This window comes from Spironucleus salmonicida, chromosome 5 (assembly GCF_000497125.1).
Source record: "Spironucleus salmonicida strain ATCC 50377 chromosome 5, whole genome shotgun sequence".
Lineage (NCBI taxonomy): Eukaryota > Fornicata > Diplomonadida > Hexamitidae > Spironucleus > Spironucleus salmonicida.
The window spans coordinates 618,928-640,319 of record NC_090600.1 but is presented as its reverse complement, the minus strand read 5'-3'; the positions used below and the strand labels follow the sequence as shown (position 1 = coordinate 640,319).

At 33.6% G+C, this 21,392-nt stretch overlaps 12 protein-coding genes across 12 annotated transcripts; 4 read left to right on the top strand and 8 right to left on the bottom strand. All coding sequences in view use genetic code 6, as the record gives it.

Moving 5' to 3' along the window:
• Positions 1-244: 244 nt before the first annotated feature.
• SS50377_24952 (Cyst wall protein) lies at positions 245-955 on the bottom strand (the record flags this gene model as incomplete). The annotated part of the gene is made up of 1 exon (XM_067908790.1): positions 245-955. The coding sequence occupies one exon, from the start codon at positions 953-955 to the stop codon at positions 245-247; it is 711 nt and encodes a 236-aa protein (XP_067763611.1).
• A 102-nt stretch (positions 956-1,057) lies between these two features.
• On the bottom strand, positions 1,058-1,879 carry SS50377_24951 (uncharacterized protein; the record flags this gene model as incomplete). Its single annotated transcript, XM_067908789.1, has 1 exon — positions 1,058-1,879. One exon carries the CDS (start codon positions 1,877-1,879, stop codon positions 1,058-1,060), a length of 822 nt encoding a protein of 273 aa, XP_067763610.1.
• Positions 1,880-2,096: 217 nt separating this feature from the next.
• Positions 2,097-4,796, bottom strand: SS50377_24950 (Cathepsin L; the record flags this gene model as incomplete). Its single annotated transcript, XM_067908788.1, has 1 exon — positions 2,097-4,796. The coding sequence occupies one exon, from the start codon at positions 4,794-4,796 to the stop codon at positions 2,097-2,099; it is 2,700 nt and encodes an 899-aa protein (XP_067763609.1).
• Positions 4,797-5,824: 1,028 nt separating this feature from the next.
• SS50377_24949 (uncharacterized protein) lies at positions 5,825-6,205 on the bottom strand (the record flags this gene model as incomplete). Its single annotated transcript, XM_067908787.1, has 1 exon — positions 5,825-6,205. The coding sequence occupies one exon, from the start codon at positions 6,203-6,205 to the stop codon at positions 5,825-5,827; it is 381 nt and encodes a 126-aa protein (XP_067763608.1).
• An 849-nt stretch (positions 6,206-7,054) lies between these two features.
• On the top strand, positions 7,055-8,623 carry SS50377_24948 (uncharacterized protein; the record flags this gene model as incomplete). Its single annotated transcript, XM_067908786.1, has 1 exon — positions 7,055-8,623. One exon carries the CDS (start codon positions 7,055-7,057, stop codon positions 8,621-8,623), a length of 1,569 nt encoding a protein of 522 aa, XP_067763607.1.
• Positions 8,624-9,089: 466 nt separating this feature from the next.
• Positions 9,090-9,326, top strand: SS50377_24947 (uncharacterized protein; the record flags this gene model as incomplete). The annotated part of the gene is made up of 1 exon (XM_067908785.1): positions 9,090-9,326. One exon carries the CDS (start codon positions 9,090-9,092, stop codon positions 9,324-9,326), a length of 237 nt encoding a protein of 78 aa, XP_067763606.1.
• Positions 9,327-10,149: 823 nt separating this feature from the next.
• Positions 10,150-10,581, top strand: SS50377_24946 (uncharacterized protein; the record flags this gene model as incomplete). The annotated part of the gene is made up of 1 exon (XM_067908784.1): positions 10,150-10,581. One exon carries the CDS (start codon positions 10,150-10,152, stop codon positions 10,579-10,581), a length of 432 nt encoding a protein of 143 aa, XP_067763605.1.
• Positions 10,582-11,840: 1,259 nt separating this feature from the next.
• SS50377_24945 (uncharacterized protein) lies at positions 11,841-12,293 on the bottom strand (the record flags this gene model as incomplete). Its single annotated transcript, XM_067908783.1, has 1 exon — positions 11,841-12,293. One exon carries the CDS (start codon positions 12,291-12,293, stop codon positions 11,841-11,843), a length of 453 nt encoding a protein of 150 aa, XP_067763604.1.
• Positions 12,294-13,980: 1,687 nt separating this feature from the next.
• SS50377_24944 (FAD synthetase) lies at positions 13,981-14,883 on the bottom strand (the record flags this gene model as incomplete). Its single annotated transcript, XM_067908782.1, has 1 exon — positions 13,981-14,883. The coding sequence occupies one exon, from the start codon at positions 14,881-14,883 to the stop codon at positions 13,981-13,983; it is 903 nt and encodes a 300-aa protein (XP_067763603.1).
• Positions 14,884-15,662: 779 nt separating this feature from the next.
• SS50377_24943 (uncharacterized protein) lies at positions 15,663-16,487 on the top strand (the record flags this gene model as incomplete). The annotated part of the gene is made up of 1 exon (XM_067908781.1): positions 15,663-16,487. The coding sequence occupies one exon, from the start codon at positions 15,663-15,665 to the stop codon at positions 16,485-16,487; it is 825 nt and encodes a 274-aa protein (XP_067763602.1).
• A 48-nt stretch (positions 16,488-16,535) lies between these two features.
• Positions 16,536-19,862, bottom strand: SS50377_24942 (uncharacterized protein; the record flags this gene model as incomplete). The annotated part of the gene is made up of 1 exon (XM_067908780.1): positions 16,536-19,862. The coding sequence occupies one exon, from the start codon at positions 19,860-19,862 to the stop codon at positions 16,536-16,538; it is 3,327 nt and encodes a 1,108-aa protein (XP_067763601.1).
• Positions 19,863-20,412: 550 nt separating this feature from the next.
• SS50377_24941 (uncharacterized protein) lies at positions 20,413-20,997 on the bottom strand (the record flags this gene model as incomplete). Its single annotated transcript, XM_067908779.1, has 1 exon — positions 20,413-20,997. One exon carries the CDS (start codon positions 20,995-20,997, stop codon positions 20,413-20,415), a length of 585 nt encoding a protein of 194 aa, XP_067763600.1.
• Positions 20,998-21,392: the final 395 nt, after the last annotated feature.

Here is a 21,392-nt window from a genome sequence, read left to right as displayed (position 1 = left end):
GCGGTATGGCGCCGGTTTAGGCGGTTAGTAATGATAATGCAATAACAAATTTGCTGTTACGCCGCTTGCCCTTGTCTTATGCGATTTTCGACCTCGGAAAATGTGTCCGGCATGCACGGTTTAGGGCAGCGCGGGATCGCCGAAGTCGAAGCTGGGCTGTGACCTATCCCGAAATTCTTCATCGGCACGGCAATAATCTTCGAAGGCGCCCCGCACGATGCAATCCGTAAATTCGCAAGAGCAATCACTCCAAAATACGGCAAATAGGGAAGTGGACGACGGGGGCGCAGACGGCTTCTTCGGGGATTTCGGGGACCACAGGGCCCTTCATGTCGCAGGAGTCGCAGTCGGTGATGCCGCAATGGAAGATGAAGTTGGGCCTCGTGGCGAGGTCGGAGGTGCAGTCAATGGCGAGGTTGCAGTCGGCGTGGAACTCAATGAGGTACTTCAGAGAGGCGAGGCCGGCGGGGATGGGGCCTTCGAGGAGGTTGCAGGCGAAGTGGGCCTCCTTGAGGAACTTGAGCTTGCCGATGCACTTGGGGATAGCGCCGGTGAGGAGGTTGTCGTCCATGTAGACGAACATGACGTTGGCGAGGTTGCAGAGACATGTGGGAACGACGCCGATGAGGCCGGCGTTGTTGGCCTGGAGGTACTGGAGGTGGACGAGCGTGCAGAAGCTGGCGGGGATGGCGGAGACCAGGTTCTGGTTGTTGAGGTAGAGGGACTTGAGCATGGGGAAGGAGGCAAAGACGTCGGGGAGCTTGCCGACCAGCCCGAAGCCGTCGAGGTTTATATCGATGACGAAGCCGTCGCGGTTGCAGATGATGCCGGCCCAGGCGCACTCCGGGGCGGAGGTGTTCCAGGCGGAGGCCCCTGCCCAGAGGAGGCCGCCGTTGGCCGCGTAGATGGCCTCGAGCGCTTGGCGCTGCGTGAGCACTGCCAGGATGGAAATCATTGAGGGACGGGAGGCGGCGTAGGGCCGCGTCTACACCCTACGCCGGAGCTGTCCGCGCCACTCCCCAATGTAGTCCGTATCAGGTGAAACGCACCTAGGCAGTCACTCGTAGACCTCGTCCTTGCAGAAGCTGACCTCCTCGATGTCGCCGCCCTGGACCTCGTCCAGCTCCTGCAGCTTGGTCAGCATCAGGTGGTAGAACTCCGTGTTCCTCTCGAACTGCGCGTGAACCTGGTCCAGGTGCAGCTTGATCTTTCCAACGTCAGCCTTCGAGAAGTAGTCCTCGTTCTGCACCTTCTGGAACTCGGTCTCATCGTCACTGAACATATCACGCATTACATTAAAGAAAGGAATTTTTATTAACTTTATATAGTTTTTCCTAAGTACATTTTTATGAATCGAGCTTACAGCATCTTCTTGGTTTTGTATATCATTACTAATACTGGTAATTTATTTTTAAACCTATTATAGATATTTTTAAATATCGTGGTTAATATCTGCTCTGTCACCAGTTAAATTTTTTTCGAAGTTGTTTTAAATCTTTGTTTTCATGATTTGGAACAAATCTTTGAAATTTTAAATTTATGCATGTGAGTAATCGCATTCTTAAAAGAAATTTAATAACAAATACCCTCGATTATTAAAAATATGAGATCTTACCACCATTTTAAAGAAAAATACAAATGCTTCTTTTTCTTAATTATCTAATATATCTTAAAGAACATATTTATTGATATATTTTTTAGGTAGCTTAGGTTAAGTTGATAAATTATAAACGTCTTTTCCAGTTCTAACGAACTTTCTTCTGTTCAGCTTAAATGTTATCTGATACTAAGCTTCTTCATTTATAAATAAGTCGATCATCGCTAGTAAATCAATATTAGGAGCATTCATAAATTGAATGAATTCTGCTTCTGTAAACATTTTTCAAATCTTATTTATACTAAAAGTATATTACTATTAAATAATTTAGTAACATACGTAAATGTATACCTCAACAGAAACTGCAATTATTTATATACCAATTATAAATACTATTAATATGAATTTTTATACCTATACAATTACCCATAGTAATGTATATTTTTTATTAGTTATTTAGAAATTAAAATATGTAAAATAAAAGATACTTGAATTCATATCATTCGATTTTTTACACTACAGCAGCAGTAACAGCTAAAGTAACACCACAATAACCAAATTTGATGTAAATAAATCCATTGCTACCCCAGATATTACTCCATGAGTTCTGGATAATCCAGTATTCAACACCTTCGTCATTAATACCCCAACCAACAAGTAAAACTTAATGCACTAAGTCTTCATATTTGGTATCTTTACATTCTTCATCGTCATATATTCCACCATTATATGACATCATACTTTCAGGAACACTGATAGCTATGGTAACGGGGCCAGATAACAATAAATACTTTAATTATTAATTATTAATTTCATAATAATTAACAAAACCTTTTAACTAAACATCATGTAATGTCCATTTGTCTGTTTAACATTTTTATGTAACTCCTGTATAATGATAAGATTATATATCTGCTAATTTACCTGAATACCTCCTCATCATCTATTCAATGGCATCATTGGCCTCCCCACCATCACAACCGTTCAAATTTTCGGCCCAAATACAGTCGATTATTGATTATTCAGAAACAATAACTTTTGCTCCAGCTATTTTCGCACGAGCTGTAATAGCACTGGCTGTGCCAAAAGCCCAACATGATCCACAAGAACATTAATCTAAAACGTAATTTGAGAATTAATTTACATGAGCATTAAACACCTAAGGAAAAGCAACTTTACGGTTTAATACATCTAGGTAATATTATGAAGTGATTTCAGGTAAAGGAAATTATGAAGTAAGATTATACTTAAATTATTAAGAACTTGCACGCTTATATCCAAATTTAGAGGATTTCGTGCCTCCTAAAACGGTACAAAGTAAATCAGGTTTTTAGAAATCCTAGGAATTAAAAGTAGGTTTAGATACGAAAGAATCGTAGTTTAATATATAATAATCATAATGAGATCCAAAGAGCGTATTCATGCCATAAAACTCCCAGCGTAATGGAATACATTCATTATTTACGAATTCGCAGTAGAAATTCTAATAATCATCTCTAGCAGCTTTAAAATTAGTAGGTGGGTTTTTAACAATATCAATGTTATATAATTGATAGTGTCTAAAGGTTTTCCCATACATAATTACATCTTTTAACCTTGTAAATAATGTAATATCAGGTAAAACTGTTAGTAATTAGGTTTTGTCAAAACCAGTATAAGTGGGCTCGGCCACACACTTTTAGGTAGAAGCATTCAGATCATTATCAAAATAAGTAAAAACACTATAATACTCTTTTCCATTCCAAATTGTATATTGCACATCGTCATAGAAGCTAAACTTCATTCTTTAATTTTCTGAATCGACGATAGCTTAAATAGGCTAAGATACATTAGCAAAAGGGACATTAAAACGTCCATTAAATTCAAATGATTTCGGTAAGATTTCTTCTGTATTCGAAATTTCAACACTAACACCTTCTTATAAAACGCCACATAGGTCATTTTCCATCGACAGGAACATATACCCATCCATACCCCAAGCATTGCTCCATGAATTTTTAATGATCCAATAGTCTCCGCTGACCATATCGGTACCCCATCCGACTAACGTCACAGCATGAACCAAATCAGCATTCGCCCCGTTTCCGCACGCCTTATCAGAATAAATCCCACCAGTATAGTATACGAAAGACTCCGGTACAGCCACTGCAACGCCAACTGGCCCTTCAAGGAGCGCAAGCTTCATTTGGTCAATTGAACTCTCCACACGGTAGAATCGAGTCATTTGTCCATACTCCGTGGTCCAATATTAGGCCTTGCACTGCGTTTCCACACCCTGGTAGTCCTATTCCACCGGAATTTTGCCATCCTTCTTCGTGATAATCTCTTAAAATGCAGACATCGAAAATCCGCCGTTGCAGCCGCTCGATTCCTCCCACAAGCAGCTAATAATCTACTACTCTGATACCTTTACAGGCGATTGGCGTCCCCTGTTCTTATTCACCTGAAATTCGATGACCTGTGCGGCAGAGAAGGCCCAGCAGGACCCGCAAGATGCCTGGTCGCGAACTGGCGTCAGGAACGCCCTAACGCGCCAATCGAACGCGGCGGGTAGCGCCCCAGAGGCCTCGAACTGTCGGTAGTCCTAGAAACTTCCCATTTCGACAGGACGCTGGTAACCGAATTTGGTTCGCTGGCGGCCCGCGACACAGCTGCTGGGGAGCTTAAGAACGTACGAATCGGGGTGTGCGTCGAACTCGTCGTACACTACGACGTAGAGGTCTGTGTGCGACCCTGTAATTGTGTTGTAGCCGCGGATCTCGTAGCGCAGAGGGATGCACTGCTCCTCGTTGAGCGGGAGGCAATAGAAGTCCTACTGGAAATCTAGAGTGGCGAAAAAAGTGCTACCGGGGACCTCCGCGGAGTTGACGCCTTTACGCGCGTAGTGCCGTGCGAAAGTGCCGTTCACGAGGACCAAATCTGACTGTACGGAGAACTCTGTGAGGTCAGGCACGTACTCAGGAGCGTCTTGTGCGAACAGCTTCGGAAGCTTGGTGCAGTCTTTATGGTCGATTCGCGTGACCACTTAGTAGAGGTGGTCCTGCTTCGCGTAGAGTGATACGGTGTTGCCGTTCAAAATATCCACCTGCATGTGCGTCGCGTTCTTGAAAACAGATAGTGGTTGTGAAATGTTGGCGTAAGGCAGATTGAACGAGCCGTTGAACTGATAATACGCATGTTGGAGTGAAAGCAGTATCATTTTAAAAAGGCGATTAGTGGAGAAAATGTAGTATTATATACTATATATTAATATATTTTTTTGATTTATTGAACTTATTATATATTAATATGTATATAATAATAATAATTTTAAAAATTAAAAATTAACAGGAACGAGTACGTGAAAAGGAGAATATGTTTTACATGATCCTGCTAGGATTTGTTCTAAAAGTATAAATTTACTGATTAGCTATATTTAAATTAATAAAATTCCTTTTTATAAAAAAATTTGTGATATTTAAAGAGATATTATAGTTAAGATAAGTTGTTATATCTTGACACTATCAAAATTAGTTATGGAATATAAATGTTATATTCCCTATTTCATTAAGGTTATGAGTTTTCTAGATCATATTTTCGATAAAATTCAGATCTTTAATAGAAACATAGCTAATCCTGGACTTTAATGGAAACGTGTATTATAATATTTGTATTACGTATATATTGCATTATAAAAATACGAGTAGTATTCTATAGTAAGGGCACACTGATGCACAACTTTATATTAAGGATAAATTATGTAAATTAATGTGAATTCTTAATGTGATGCTAAATTAATATAAAGTTTATCAATGAATATTAATAGATCTTTTTATTACATTACTCTGGTTCAAGTGAATATAAATAGTATAGAATTAGTTCTGATAATCAAAACTGTTTAGTACTTTCTTATTAAGTTATACAAAGGTCAGTTAACTTTGTAATATTAATTTAATGTTGTGTTTAACTATAGTTTTGTCATAACTTATTATCAACAAACTCTCTTACATCTTAATAATTTATTTAATACTTAGCAAATCTCAAATATACTCATTATTACTTAATTTAGGTTGTATATATTATAATTGTCAAAGAATACGGTTCAGTCGCTGATAATCAAGGATACATTCAATGAAAAAATGTACGCAACATTGATAAACCATTTTGGTATATCCTGATTTATTTTCTATTGTGAATCTTAAATAGTGTTAAAATCATTTTTAATAACATAATTTTGTACTAAAAATCTCACCACCAATCGAGTTCTAATCTTTCTAATAAATTAAGTACATCATCTACTAACTTATATTCTTCATTATGTAACTATTTAACTTGATCTATTATGCGATGCATTGGAATAGATGGCATTAACTTTTTCAGATATGACCATTATATAGGCCTCTTCGAACATTACTCTTTTATAAACTAAAGGCTTACACTGTCTATTTCACAAAAATCACCACAAACCTTTGAATAATTGCGATATGCATTTCTACACTGAGTTAATGTCTTACCAGGAAAATATGTCATAATATTAATCCAATCTATGCGTCCAATCCTATATACTTGATCAGTAACGACATCTATTAATTAGTCACGATCGTAAATTCCCCAATAACTTTTAGTCATAATGAAGGAATGAATAAGTGATTTTGTAATTAATACACTTTAAAATTACTAAGCTTTATTTTTGGAATAGTGTGCCGTATTCAAAATAGATTTGCAAGGTATTATTATATAATCCACTGTAGCGATTTAGAATTATATCGTTAGTTTAAGGAACTCTTAAAATTATATTTTGTAGTGTAAAATTTTTCGGATATATCAGTAATTTTAAGTTAAATGTAAATATGTTCAAAATCATATTTTAGTATATATAATATTTTATGGTCTTTGCAACTAGATCTTTCAATATACTATAATTTGCGACTATGTAATGCGATGTATAATTTGACAACATGCATTGCAATGTTTATTCATGCCAATATTAATATTATGCTGAAATTCAAGCAGGTTATTTAAAAATATTTTGTTTTATATTACTATTATTAGAATTAACTATTATATTAAAACAAATTTGCACACTACACAAAATTAGAATTAATAGTTATTGTTTAACTATGCGGTACTATATATAATAAGTGTAAAGTCAATGTTGTTTATTTAACAGATGACTTAACCTGCAAATCTAAATATATAATAATATTTATGGTTTTTCACAACAAGATTACACAAATTTATTAGACAGCATTAATTATTATTATCATTATTCGAAAAACATCAATTGCTAATTTTCTATCAATATCACGATAACGAACCCAAATATTACCATATCGCATCAATATATTGTTGATATCACTCTTAGCGATTTCATTTTCTACCTAACAAACATCAAGCCAAACGAATTTCACCTCTACGAAATTTCAACTTAAATAAATCCTATTATATACCAAATAACATAACTTTATCCTTCAAAAAATGAATCTCAACCATATGGACCGGCGCGCTCTAGCTGCAATGATTTTCAAAGACTAAACCCTAAACAAAGCACCAAATGCTCCACATTGTTTGACCCAAAAAGTTCCGCTTCCACCAAATTTTTCTATCGAAAAACTCACGAAAACACTTGCCCAGATACAGCACGACTTCAACACGCTGAATCCACTCGGAATCGTGGAGTAGCCCTACTTTCCACCAAGGCCACAGTCGCAAAAATCGTTGATTTATCGCTAAAACCCGCGCAGGTATGAAAAGCGTCCTGAGAATCCGATTTTTTCGCTCCAAAACGACGAGAATTCGCGCGCACACAAGGCTCCAGCCAGCGCAAAGCTGTAGCCTAAAATTCACCAGAAACCACCTCAGCGAGATGAACTACTCTCTAACTTCGACCACGCGGCACCGATTCCGCACTTCGTCTCCCAGAGTCACTTCGCGGTCCGGCCGTCCTCCAATGTCCGCAAAATGCGCGTCTCGCAGCAGAAAATCTATGAAAACCCACCAAAAATTGACGTGCCAGAAATCCAATTCAAAAACGACTTTCCACTCCAAAAATTAAAAACTGAAAAGCCGCAAATCAAATAAAAATTGCAATCCGAGCAATTTTCGCCTCAGAATCTGTCGCCATCGCGCCCCCAGCTAATAATTCTCGAGAAGGCCCTGAAGCTGCGTCTGGAAGCCGTGAAACGCGACCTGCGGGCGCGCCTGGCGCTCAAGAACCAGCAGAAAAACACCTAGATTGCAGCACTTCGCAAGTAGCTAAAGGGGCTCAAAAACGGCCTCCTGGACGCGATTTCGGCTGCATAAAAGACACTTTCGAGCGTCCTGGGCCGCGCGAAGAGCGTAGTTTCTGACCCATTCGCGGCCCTGCTCGCGCGCGGCTCCAAACCGCTCCAGAATGTCGACGTGAGCGCCGACTTCTGTCGCGACTTCCAGGCCCGCTTCCTGGAGCTCTCAGCCATCGCTGGCCTCTGGCAGGTCCGCGGCTACAGCGACTGCGCGGGTTGCATGCGCTTCCTGGGGCTCGACGCCACAAAAGTTCGATTCTGCGTTAATTCGTACTATTCAGAAATTATTGAAGGAAATATATATAATAATGATAATAAAACCCGTAGAATAACTGGAGTGGACACATATGATCAATAGAATATATATAATAATAATAAAAATTAGAATGGAATTAGATAAAATACAGGAAGGGAAAATAATGAAAATTAAATAGAAAAATATATAGGAATAATGTAAACTGTAGAAAAAGGAGTGGAAAATTAAAATTTACATAATAACATATAATATAATCGATCAATTTGTTTTCCGTGCGGATGTTCAATCTGCAGCGTTTGCGCAGTCCATGCTCGCGGGACGTGCCCGATTTGCTACTGCGACGCCGAGCGAATCGTCGAAGTAAAATCCGGGAATTCGTAATTCGGCGAAATGCTGTCCGACAAGATGAGCAAAGTTCTTGGCGGTGTGCGGGAGGTGTGCGCGATTTTGGGTGATTTGGGAACTTTGCAGTGCTAAGGATTTTTAGCTGGTTTGGAAGGGGAATGATAGTATATTATATAATAATAAGTTTTGTTAATGTGAAAAAATGGAATGGAGAATTAAATAATATATATTATTATATTGTATTAGGAAATATAAAATGTAGTGTGGAATTAGTTTATATGAAATGTAATAGTAACAATATTATAATATAAGTAGTTAAAATAATATTAATAGCTGAAATGAACGAGAAATGCTGAAAGAAACACTTTTGATAATGTAATCAGATTCATAGTTTTTAGGGTTTTTAGTGTCTGTAAAGTAGGGAAATAGATAATGTTTAAACAGCGTTCTTCAATTTTAAGTTAAATGTTATCGTGGCTGCAGCTTATAATAGCAATTGAATATTTTTACTCACTGATAATATTAGTTAATATTATATAATAATTGTAGTGTGATTGTAGAAAAATAATATTCAGTAATTAACTTTTTACTAGTTATAATATTGTATTCTAAGTATTCAGTAGTCAAAATGAGTTAACAGGTATAGTTGCCTGATTTGGAGTTCTACAACATAAAACTTAAAGATTCCAGCTTCCTTTATATTTCTAGACCGCCAAGCTAACCAAATTCGTAAAATATTAAGCTTCGTGCGCACACATAACATGGGGCATCGGCCAAGTGTGCAAGTCCAGCACGGATGTTGTTAATGCAATATAAAAAGATGGTAAGGCCAATTCCAATTGGAAGAAAAATGCCATGGGAGTGATTTTGATGTTATTTCTCTGAATTATCTGATTTCGCCTCATAAATAGTGTGGATAAATATATTGGGATTATATTGTTTGCAATAGTGTTATATCTATTCAAATATTTCTAAATTTTTGTTAAACTGATATATTACTGAAAAATGAATTTATTTTTGTAAACTTACGGTAAGCATGTTAAGTTTTTCGTCAAATTCGTTTGCAGTATAACCAAATAACTTAGGAATATTAATTTATTCTATATATGGTGTAGCGCTGTGGAGTTTGATATTTTTATCAAATTAACTTAATAAAAATTATCAAGTTTATGGTAATGCAGCATTAAATTAAACTTTTAAAGTATAATATTAAAATTGGTAATCATTTGTTTTATTGAGTTAAAATTTTATTTATAATTGACAAATCTATAATCATATAGAAAAAATTATTTCAAAATAAACCACAATATAAGTAAGAGAATATAAATAATAATTGATAAAACGTTAATATATTTAACATTAAACCATATATATGAATAACAACTCGACTAACTAGCTATTTAAAAACATTAGTTCATAACAAAGTTAACGTATGATAAAATTGAATGAATCAGTGTTATGGAGGATCAAAATAAGCTAATTTCATGCAGATAATTTTTATTAGCATTCAGAACCCCACTTATACTTGAAAAACTTGAATGATGTAAGCTGTCATAAAAATATTATAGTGATTTAACGACAAAGCCATTTGTAAAACTACTTATTATTGTATCATAAAGTAAATTATAATATTATTGTCGCAAATAATATATTATTATATACCAATACCATGATAATCTGTCGCTTTAATGTTCAAAGCAAGCACCGCCATATACGAGCAGCTGTTCGGCGACCTGAAAACGGAAGACGGCACCGTGCCGCTTTCTTGCAGCACCTAGGTACTCAAGCAGTTCAAGTCGATCATGACCCCCGATTTCGTCAAGGAGCTGCTGTCCCTCTTGGACCTAGACGACTCAGAGACGCTCTCGAAAAGCGAATTCATGAGGTTCTGCTATATCGCAGAGAACACGTTCAAGCCCCGCGACACCGCCAGGAGCCTCTTCTGCTTTGCCGATGCGGACTTCTCTGGTAGCATTGACGCGCAGGAGTTCGTCTGGATCATGCACAGGATAATAGGCGAGTTTTCCGACGCGGACATGACTTAGGCCTTCAAGGAGTGCGCGACGGGGGAGGCGATGGACTACGAGACTTTCATGCTGCTCATGAGGGAGTTTGCATGAGTGATGTTGGCCCATTTACAGTTTAGGGCAGAGAGGCTATTTTGCATGAAAATGCGTCAGCTTCTGCCAAATTCGGATAAGAACCCGAAATTGCTGTCATCTGAAATTGTATTTCGCGACTACTCCAGAATTAGTTTAGATTTTAAACTTTGCCAGTTTCTAAACGTTAGAAGACGAGAAATGAGAGAAAACAACTTTTACTGCCAATTCAAATCGCCCAGATTGCACTTTTTCTGCTGAAGGCAAGTAATCTTGAGGGAATAATAGCAGGGCAGTAAATGCGCAGTACTAGTCTCTGGGAGTGAAATAAAGTGGTGTGCTAAATTCAACTCGTCTGGCACCGAGTATGCTAATCGCCCAGATTTACAGTATGAACCACAAGAAAGGAACGGAAATATTGACTCTTTCCTGTGCAAAGCTAGGCGAACCTGCCAAATCTGACCGTTGATGCAGCAAAGCCTCAGAAACGCGATATTTGCTACGCCGCGACTCGCATTTTGTGCTAATTCTGACCGTTTTGGCGGGCCAGAAATACGGTTTTAGGACCGGAATACGGCTAGACTGGCGCCCAGTAAAAGTTCAAAAACTGCGTAATTGGAAGGTTTGTTGAGGGAAAATGCATCTATTAATGCTAAAATTGGGCTCCTGAGGGCCAGCGAATAACGGAAGACGCTAGCAGGATCCGGCTGAGCATACGCTATGATGAGCTTCGCTGAATGCGCATTTTGCGTTTCTGGAATTAGCGCTTCTAAAGGCTAAATCAGAGCAGGGGCGAATTGGTGGCATTAAGGAGTGGCGGAAACTGGGCGATGAAATAGTGTGCGATAACAGTTGGTAGAATTAGGTGATATGGAGTAAATGGGCGCTTTTTGAGCAAAATTTGGTCTGTGCTGCGTGCTCCAAAATAGCGGTGGGCTGTTTGTCTAAAATAGTGTGAATGTGCGGATGTATCTTAGGGCCGTGTGGAATGGGGGTTGAATGAAATGTAAATAGATTACATTTTGGCAAGTAATGAATATTTCATATTTGGCGCCGTCGGTCCAGGGCTTAGTCAAAAGTCAGTATTGGTGAATGGTACTAATTAGTAAATAATATATCAATTGCAGCATAAACTTTGCAGCACTTTAAAAATGATATATTTTAGCGGTCGGACTGTATCTGGGAATATCGCCTAGTTTATTACGGTCGTTAAACGCAGCACTATGCTAGGGCAGTAATTTTATGGTTGTGTATGGTTTATTTGAATTGAAATATGTTAATCAAATATACATAAAATTTATCTTGCCTGTTACCTCGAGTCCTTATAAGAGCTAATATTTCGACTTACTCTTCGCTGTTTATTGATCTTCTAAGAGCACCGTGTGGTCAATATTTATTTTGACCAAATCATTCACTGGGGTTAAATAAAAGTATCCGCTTCGTGAAGAGAATGATTAATAATCTTTTAGCTTAGACATACAAATATTCGCCAGATTTATCTTGATAAAATTTGCTACGCATAGCCACTGTAACATTTAGTCCAACCTAAAGTTAAACACTTATGGAAATTTCTCATAACCTAAATATATTATATTTACTTCAGTCGCTCTTGGGAAAAGCCTGAATACGGATTTAGACAGTTTTAGCTTGAGTCTCTAGGCATAATAATGTTTTGAGTTAGTTTAGTAAAAATAAACTTCTACCAATAGAAGTTATAGCATATACAGTAACATTCATTTTAAGTTTTTTTGAATTAGGAAAGAAACTTACTGTAATTTATATTTTATATTGGTAACTATTAAATTGTGTCAAGGTATGTTTCCTGTGCCTATAGTTGTATGAGGAGGTAATTTTATTGCAAATTTTGGAGCATCTTGGTCTTTTATTTTTTGTAAATTTTTTATTTTAGCAAAAGATTGGGTATAAAGTTTCCTGTAGACGGTGATTATTTCAATAGACTAAGATATCTCACTTAAAGAGCTTCATATTAACAGTATAGAAATTCGGTTTATAAATTTGATTTTGTTAGCTGTTCCTATTAACCTACTAAGATTATTTTAAAAATTTAGATTAAGTTATCTGCGAATTAGTTGGTAAATAGTACTGATTATGAAGGTATTTTTATATTACTTAATAAATTAGAAACATTAGTTAAATATTTATACATTATAACCTAAAATCTTAATGAAGATATAATTCATCCTTGGTTTTATATTAAAGTTATTATAATCTGTCTTACTAGATTATATTATTACATTATCCAGGTTAACATAAAAATAATAACGTATGCACTTATAAAACCAATAGATATTATACATTTTAGGGGTATTTTATCCCATACACATGTATAATTAATTAATTAATTCTATACATCCCACAAAGAATTTTTTTAATAAAATAGAATAATTTTCTTATTATCATTGTTAGATAATTATTATTAATTATACTAAAAAATATTTTTTATTATTATTATTTAAATATAATATAAAAGTTTTTTGGAATATTTTAAACTATAGTTATCTATTATCTATAAAGATTATTATAATTTCTATATTTTTCTTTTAAGATACTTTTAACCTTATTTATCAAATAAAAAGTATAGTTTAAGCTTTCCAGACTCAATCTAGTTTAGTAAATGAGCAATAGTTCAAGAACGAAAATAATCAATAAATTAAGAAAAATAACTATTCCATCTGTGTTATCAGCAGTATAAAAATCATAATTTACGAATACTATAGCATATAAGCAGTCTTTGATACCAAAAATATTGCATAGATTAGCTACAGTTTAAAATTTATAAAGTGAATCATATGAAAATCATTTGATTAATGACGAAATAATCTATAGTGTTATGTATTTTAGTAGTGAAATCAATACAGATATTATCTCTGATAAAATAAAACTTGGAAAACTAGCATAAAATATATCTTATTAACGTATATAATTTGAAAATATAAGATAATAATTATTAAAAGTATAAGAATTCTGTTAAAAAGTAGAACAAATTTCTGACGATATGGTATCTTAGAGCTTTAAAATTTTATATAATCTTAAAAATGTTATTATATGACCAAATAATTGGATGGATATACCAAATTTATACATCTATTTAAAATTATAAATCATTCTAATTATTTAGTATTTCCGCACTAATTGGCAATTTTATCTAATTCAGTTCTTTTATTCATTGATACTTGCTCTGTTTATTTTGGTTTATGAATACTTTAATTACCATTATGATTAAATAAATTTTAGAATAAATATTAAATTACTTATATAAAATATGTATATAATAACAAATTATACATAGCTAACAACTTTGTTATTCAAATTTATAAGCAAAAATTCAATATTTGTTAGAAAATAATACTGTTACAGTGATTTTTATAGATAATTCAATATAGGCTATAAAATACTGTATCACTTGTTATTTCGTTGTCCTCTTTCATTAATTTCCAACCTACTAACGAAAAAGGCTGGTTAGCTCAGATCATCAATGTACTGCTCCTCTATTTTCTCTACACTTATACCACGATCTAGAAGTTGGTCCACCACTCTATCATTCTGTCCAGATTTAACAAGTTCCTTAATATCCCGTCCTGTTAGTTTTTCATTCTAATAACTATTTTCGATCCCTCCGATACTTGTAAATCCTTTGTTGTAAAGTTCACAATATTTATAATTAAAGCGTAACAGAAAATCAAACACATCTAAAAATTCAAAATCGTATAATGCACTACATCTAACAACCTAAGGCCAACCAGGACTAGCCTATTAAATAACACCTTTACTTGTTGGATCTCCTTTCCGTACGCCAACGAAGCATATTTCAGGTGAAAAATCATCTATAAAATTTTGCAAATTCTGTTTAAAATCGATACCTTAATATACATGAATTCCAAGATTATATTTAATTTCGCTCTCTATCAGAAATTCAGATATTTCAGGAAACTACTTTTCTACGTGAATGACAAAAACTCGTACAAGGCGTCTGAATATTGTATGCGGTTCTTCAGTTTACAAAAATCTGCTCATAATAACGCAAACTGTGCGAACTAAATGTAACAAAACTGTAGCATCTTTACCTCCATTAAAAGACAGTGAAAGTCTTGAATATTAACGAAATTAACGTCTTATAATAGTAATAGCATTTTATATTTGTTATGATAGAGGATGTTATGGATATTACATAATAAATGCCAAAACACGATCACAGTCAGAATAATCTACTGAATTTATAATAGGTGAAAGCTAGAAGTTAGACGATTAATTAGGTTTTTAAGAAAATACATTTATTAGTTCCTTAGGTGAAATTTACTTCATTTTGGATAAAATAATATTATTAATTATGATATATTAAAAAGTATAAATAAATGAAAATTATTTATACTATATTTATATAATAACAATATTTACTTAAAAATATATCATGTTTATTTTATTAAAATTACTAAAGTAAACCAGTTATTTACTAATTATTTCATACACTCATACTCTTTTAATTAGTGATTTTTATTTTTTATATTTTCTTTTGATTTAGTTTAATTCTAATCTTGCTGGGGAAATTTTTATTTTTGGTTATGTTTTATGCATATGAAACGTTTCTGGAGGATACGGCAATTTTATGAATTAATCCATTGTATTGTAATTATGCGTGATTTAGACATCGAAAAATTGATATTAAAATTCTATCTCTGAAATAAGGTGTTTGGAATTTTCCATTTATGTATTATATTAATAATGTATAAAAATTATTATTACTAACTTAAACTAGCGATTATTTTTTATAAGCATATATTTTATCTATTGACAATTTGTAAAAATATGTAAATTTATTATTTTTATATATTTTATAAATTTTTCTAGTGATGTTTGTTCATTAAAGATTTAATATTAAAAAGATATAATTTAAATATATATATTGTTTGGAATATTGAGACCAAAATTATATTCAATATAATTATATAATAATAAATATATATTAAAAACTTTATACACTATTATATATTTAAGAAATATTATAGAATACTCGTAGAAATTAATTTTCCCTCTTTTATTGTATTATATATATTAGGTATTAATTTCCACTCCTAAAATTTAAAATGATATTGACAAATCAGCAGTAAAAAGAAAAGCTTTTGCTTTACTTATACTTTATAGGCTTTGATGATATTAAGTTTATACAGAAAGTATTTATTTAAGATGTGCCTTTGGAAGACTTGCAGCTTTAATTTAATACCTTGAAAGAGTAATAAATTTAACTTAATAAATCGTTTTAAATATATATAAACGAAGATGAAGATGAAAAGTTGCCAGAAGAGCTGTTAAAAGAGCTAAATTCAGTAGAGCCGGACATTTATTCAATATGGCTCGAGTTTTTCCCACTATTATCAGTGTAGGATATTAGAAAGTCAGTTCCAGACTAAAAAATCATTGACATTAAAGGCGACATGAAGACTCTGATCACGCACACAATAGAAAGGATTTCTGAGTTTCTGACGAAATCGAAGAACAACATTAAGCTGATAGCGATGTTAACGGACATTCGGCGTAAAGTTAACTAAATTATTATTAACATTTACTATATTTAAGCAGACGAAGATATATCAGATCCTTACACGCAGTCGTACATGGGAATTCTCTCACCAAAGCTTCTAAAGTACTGCCTGTACCTGACGCACAACTATCAAAACAGGGAGTATTTGCTACCCAACATAGCCAAAAACACGTTTCCCGTACTGACGGAATACGGCTTGCAAGTGGCGAAAAAAATTGAGCAAAATAGCTCAATTTCGTTGTTGCTGAATGAGGTAAATTAAATTATGCAGAAAGAGGCGGAAAAGAATGAAATCATTAAGGAAATAATCTAAAAAGAGGAGAAATTTATCAAAATAAGTTAGAATCAGTCAATTTTTAAACTTAAATGATTGGAGTGAACACGTAGTATTATATAGAATTGTATTAAAAAGTTCAGTTCATCTCTTAACCGAGGCCTTTATATCGTGAAAAACACCTTTGAGCCTCGCCTCGCTCTGCTGGAGTTCTTCCACACGCGCTTTTTGTGCTGAATTCTCACGCTCAAAAGCAGTAATTTTGTCTTGCAAGGCAGCGCTAGAAACGCGATTTTCAGCAATTTCAGACTAAAGAATTTCGGTTAACTGCTTGGTGGAATTCAGCTCGTCGAGGGTTTACAGGAGATTATTTTAAAGATTTTCGAGCTCTGGTTGGAACTCATCACCGGCAGCTTTTTCAGTACTTTTCACTGTTCTCAACATCTCATTTTATCTTTGTAAATTCTCTATTTAAGCTCTTAGTTCTGAAATTTCAATTTCTAACGCATTCGAAATTTCAATTTCATTTGAATTTTCCACTTCTTTCAGCTGCTATAGTAAACTTTGCTCCATTGAGTTCAATTTGCTCTTTAGCTCATCATTTTCATTTTATAAAACCATGCTTGATTCTAAATTTTCGCCTTAGATCTCAAGATTTTTCTCCTCAATTTCTGCTGCAAATTCAAGCAAAATCGACTTAGAATTATCATATTTTATCGATTTCGAAATAGCAATATCGATCTAGTTTTTCATTTCTTCAATTTCAAGTTCTAAATCTGCAATAAGAATATTCTTACGGTTCATTTCTTATTAAAGAAGTGAATTTTTATTCTAAATTTCTAGTTTTTCACATCCAATTTAACTAATATATCTTTCTTTATCTATCAGTTTAGCACTCAGCTCATCTTTATGGGTATTAATTTCATGAATTTAAGCAGCTTAAATGTCCAGTTAATGCTTTTAATTCTCACTAATATTATCATTAGACTTCAAGAGAATATCATTGTTTTCTTATTTGTCTGATAGTTATTACTTTAGGTTATTAAGATCAGAATTTAAAGAAATGATCGTATTTTCTAATTTCTATATTTATTTTTCTAAATCTATTATACTTGAATTTTTACCAGTAATTGACTATTTAAGCATAGTAACTTCACCATTAAGCTAGTCTAATTACTTAGAAGACAATGATTACTGAATTATGTGATTTTCCAGCTTTTCATTCTAACCTTTTATCATCTATTTCAACTCTATTTCCTATTTTTCGTATTCATTTATAATTTTGTTCTTTTCCAGAGCGTCTAATTCGAGTTATGATACCGAAGTGGATGATTTATTAAGAATTGAAGATAATTTACTCTCTAATTATGAAATAATTTATGTTTTATGTTCATTTTATTACTAAACTAGTGTTTTTTAATTTGTAATTTCCTTAGATTCTTATTATACATTTGATATTTACTATTATTAGAGAACAAGCTAAGTTTTCAATATATTTAAATCACCAGATTGTTAGTGTATCATAGTTTCTAATATTTATAATTTAGTAAGAGCATTTTCTTTATCATTGAAAAGTGACTCGTTTTCTGAGTTCAGAGTTTGAATTTCTAAAACCTATAATTGAACTTAAGTATTAATCTGCGTATTTAGTTACTGGAGGATGACTAGTTTGTCTGTTGTTTTTGTTAACTCATTTTCTACTTCTTTTAGATGCTAAATCTCATTTTTCAATTGAATAATAACAATTTTCATATCTTGATTTTCAGAAGTAAGAGTCTAGTTAGAAAGTTACAAATTATTGATTTACATGGCATTATTCTAGGTGGCAGAGGTTGATTTTTATAATTCATTTGTCATTTCTTCAGTTTAGCTAAGAAGAGAAAAATTGAGATTCTTATGAACTTCTGTAAGTTCATCATATTCTTATTGAAGTTTTGCGTAGTTAGAGTTTAAATTATCAGTATTTTAAGCCATATTTTCTGTTTAAATCTACAAACGAGAAATAGTTAAATTTAATGCGGAAATCTCCTATAATTTTTCATTGATGGCATCTTCCAGCTTTTTGATCTCTAGGAAATTAGAATTTTGTTAAGTTTGCATCGCTTTTTAAAGATCTGAAAATTCATTATTTTATGTTTGAATATTAGCCTTTAGGGTATCTTGATTTTATTTTAAAGCTTTAATTTCTTACGTCTTTTAAGCTACTATAGTATGTTACTTTGAAATGGAGTTTTCTAAACTAGATACTTCTTTTTATGATGAAAGTTGAACATTATTCAACTCATTTTACACTTTTTAAAGCTGAATATTAATATCCTTTTAACTCTTTAAGGCAAGCTCGTTTTCAGTTTTTAATGCCTGAATTTAATTTGTTTTATCATCATTTTGAGTAGTAAGTTTAGTAATATTTAATGATTGCTGATTTAATAAAATCTATCCCTTTTCATTTTCTTTAATTAAAGTTTAATGCTTTTAATACATGTTTGCATTTGACGAACTTAGATCAGCAAACTTAATTTATAATTCTTCTAGCTTTAAGGTTAAAATTTAATTTTCATTGGTTTTTAAGGTCATTTCATCTTATACTTGATCATTAGTAGTTTTGAGAGCTGAAAATCTATGCTTTAAATCTTCATGCTCTGCCAATAAAATGCTCAGTTTTTCTCCGTTAACTTCTTCATTCCTAGAAGATTACTGCTATAATTTTTACAATGCCTGAGTTAAAGTTGTATTTTCAGTGCGCGTATGTAATAGTTCATTATCTACCTATGATAGTTTAATTTGAAGATTCTTAACGTTTTCATAGGTTGTTGAAAGATTTTCACTGAGTTGGTCATTCAGTTTTTAAAGCTGTTATTTATTTTACTCAATATATTCTATTTTTACCTAAGCATTTTCATTAGCTTACGTAACTGCAGTTAATTTTTCTTTCTATACCGAAATTTTATTCTTTAAGTCGAAATTCTACTGCCCTATTAATGTTTGAGAGTCTGTTAATTCAGAAATATTAGTAATAAACTCGTCATTGGATTGTCTTAAAATTAAAGTTTCATTTACCAATGATGAGTTTTCTAATTTCATTGTATTGAAATCTGCTTGTGTTTTAAATAACGCTTGCGACGTATTATTGAACTGCATTGTTAACTTTTGGTGTTCAGGTTACAGTTGATCTAACTACGTTTTAAAGTTAGCTGCCGAATGAGCTGATTCAGCTGCCGTGTAACTGAACTAAGAGGATATACGCTTTTGCTCTAAAAGTTAACCCTGCACCTCTTTGTACTTACCCAGCAATATCTCATAGTCGTCATCCTGGCCGGTCGATGTTTATTTCATCAGCGCAGCCTGCAGCTCCTTGATGAGACAGTACTGCTGATCTAGCGCCTATTTCTGCGATGTGATGAGCGAGTTGTCGTTGATGCTGTTCGACAGCCCCGTCATCATCAGGTTGTCCTGCAAATCCGATGATTGCATTTGTGGAAGGGTGAAAAAGATATTTGTGTTTATATCAAATACGCTCAAAAGCACATAATCCACAAATGTTTCGCCGTTTTCTGCATAACCAAAAATCACTAGCTGGAATTATCAAAACATCACTCGCCGCGAGATGCTGGCAATATATTAATAGACAAATATGAAGATTTGGGCATTTTGTGGGATGCAAAATTCTGGTCAAATTAGAACGAATTAAACACGAAAAGCCGTTAACGTGGAATCCAAGGCCATCTGATTGTACCGGAATTGCGCTGGCCGCAAAACGTCGAAACTGCAACACGGAATTTCCCTGCGATAGAGCGTGCGCTATCGCATCTTGAGTGGCGGTTTGGCAGCTTTTTATTGGTATCGGCTAGAGGGCGTAACACTCGACTTTGGCCTCATGGACTTCCAAAGCATTCGGATTTTCGTGGGGTTAGCTGATACAACGTTGAGTTGATTTTGCGGTAGGGTAGCAAAGCGAAGTAATTGCTCTAAAAATTGCTACTGTAATGCGTTATATAAGTTATGATTTAACGTGAATCTGTGCTCAAAACTCTTCAGCCGCGTCAAATGGTTAACTTTGATCTTAGTACATCTCCAGCTTCTCAGCGAGCACTAAATTTTCATATTCCCGTTATTGCAATTTGCGCTCCAACCGTTAAAGCTTTCTTTGGAGTTTATCACATTTTTCGCAAACTTTTATAGCAGAATCAATCTAGAACTATTGAATTTTTGAAGTCAAAGCTTCGTTTTCCCTGACTTGGTTCCGGTACATTATGTAGTAATAGTCTGAGTCCTGACGCTAGACTTCAGAAAAATCGATCTGATAAGTCACATTTTCATAGCTTGAATTTAAAGTCAAAAATACAGATGGAAAAACCAATTTCAATTTCAATTCGTCTGTTTATGGGGATTCCACAGCTTTTCTAACCAGTTGCGAAAATTACTCGAAGTTTCTCGTAACTCCCGCTTTTGAAGTTATTTTTTGCACTATTTATGGTGTCAACGTTGTGACAATACGCCTTAGTGTACTGAGATTTTCAATATGCACTTAAAGAGTATCTGGAGTTTAAAAAATTGTGAACTAAAGAGACTTTCCTGAAAGCTCAAGCTTAGTTGAGGTAATTCTCATATTAGAAATAAATTATTATATAGGTATCATAAAATAATAATAAACATATTTATTCAATATATTGCTAACATGTTTAATAAACAACCATGAGTTTTTGTTAAATGATTTCGTTAGTGCAATTTTGATTGTTAATCTATCCTTATAAGTAGATTAAATATTAAAGTTTTATCAATTTTTTTGAACTCTATAGAATAAATCTTAGGGTTCTGTATATTATTCTGTATTTCGATGTATCGTTAAAAATATAAATTATAAATAAATTTATAATTCCATTATGTTGAATCAGTATTGTAATAAATGAAACTAACTATTAAAATTTGCTTGGGTGAGTAATCAGTGATATATTATATGTTTTGTAATTATTTGCTTTAACAATTAATTTATTTGATAACTAT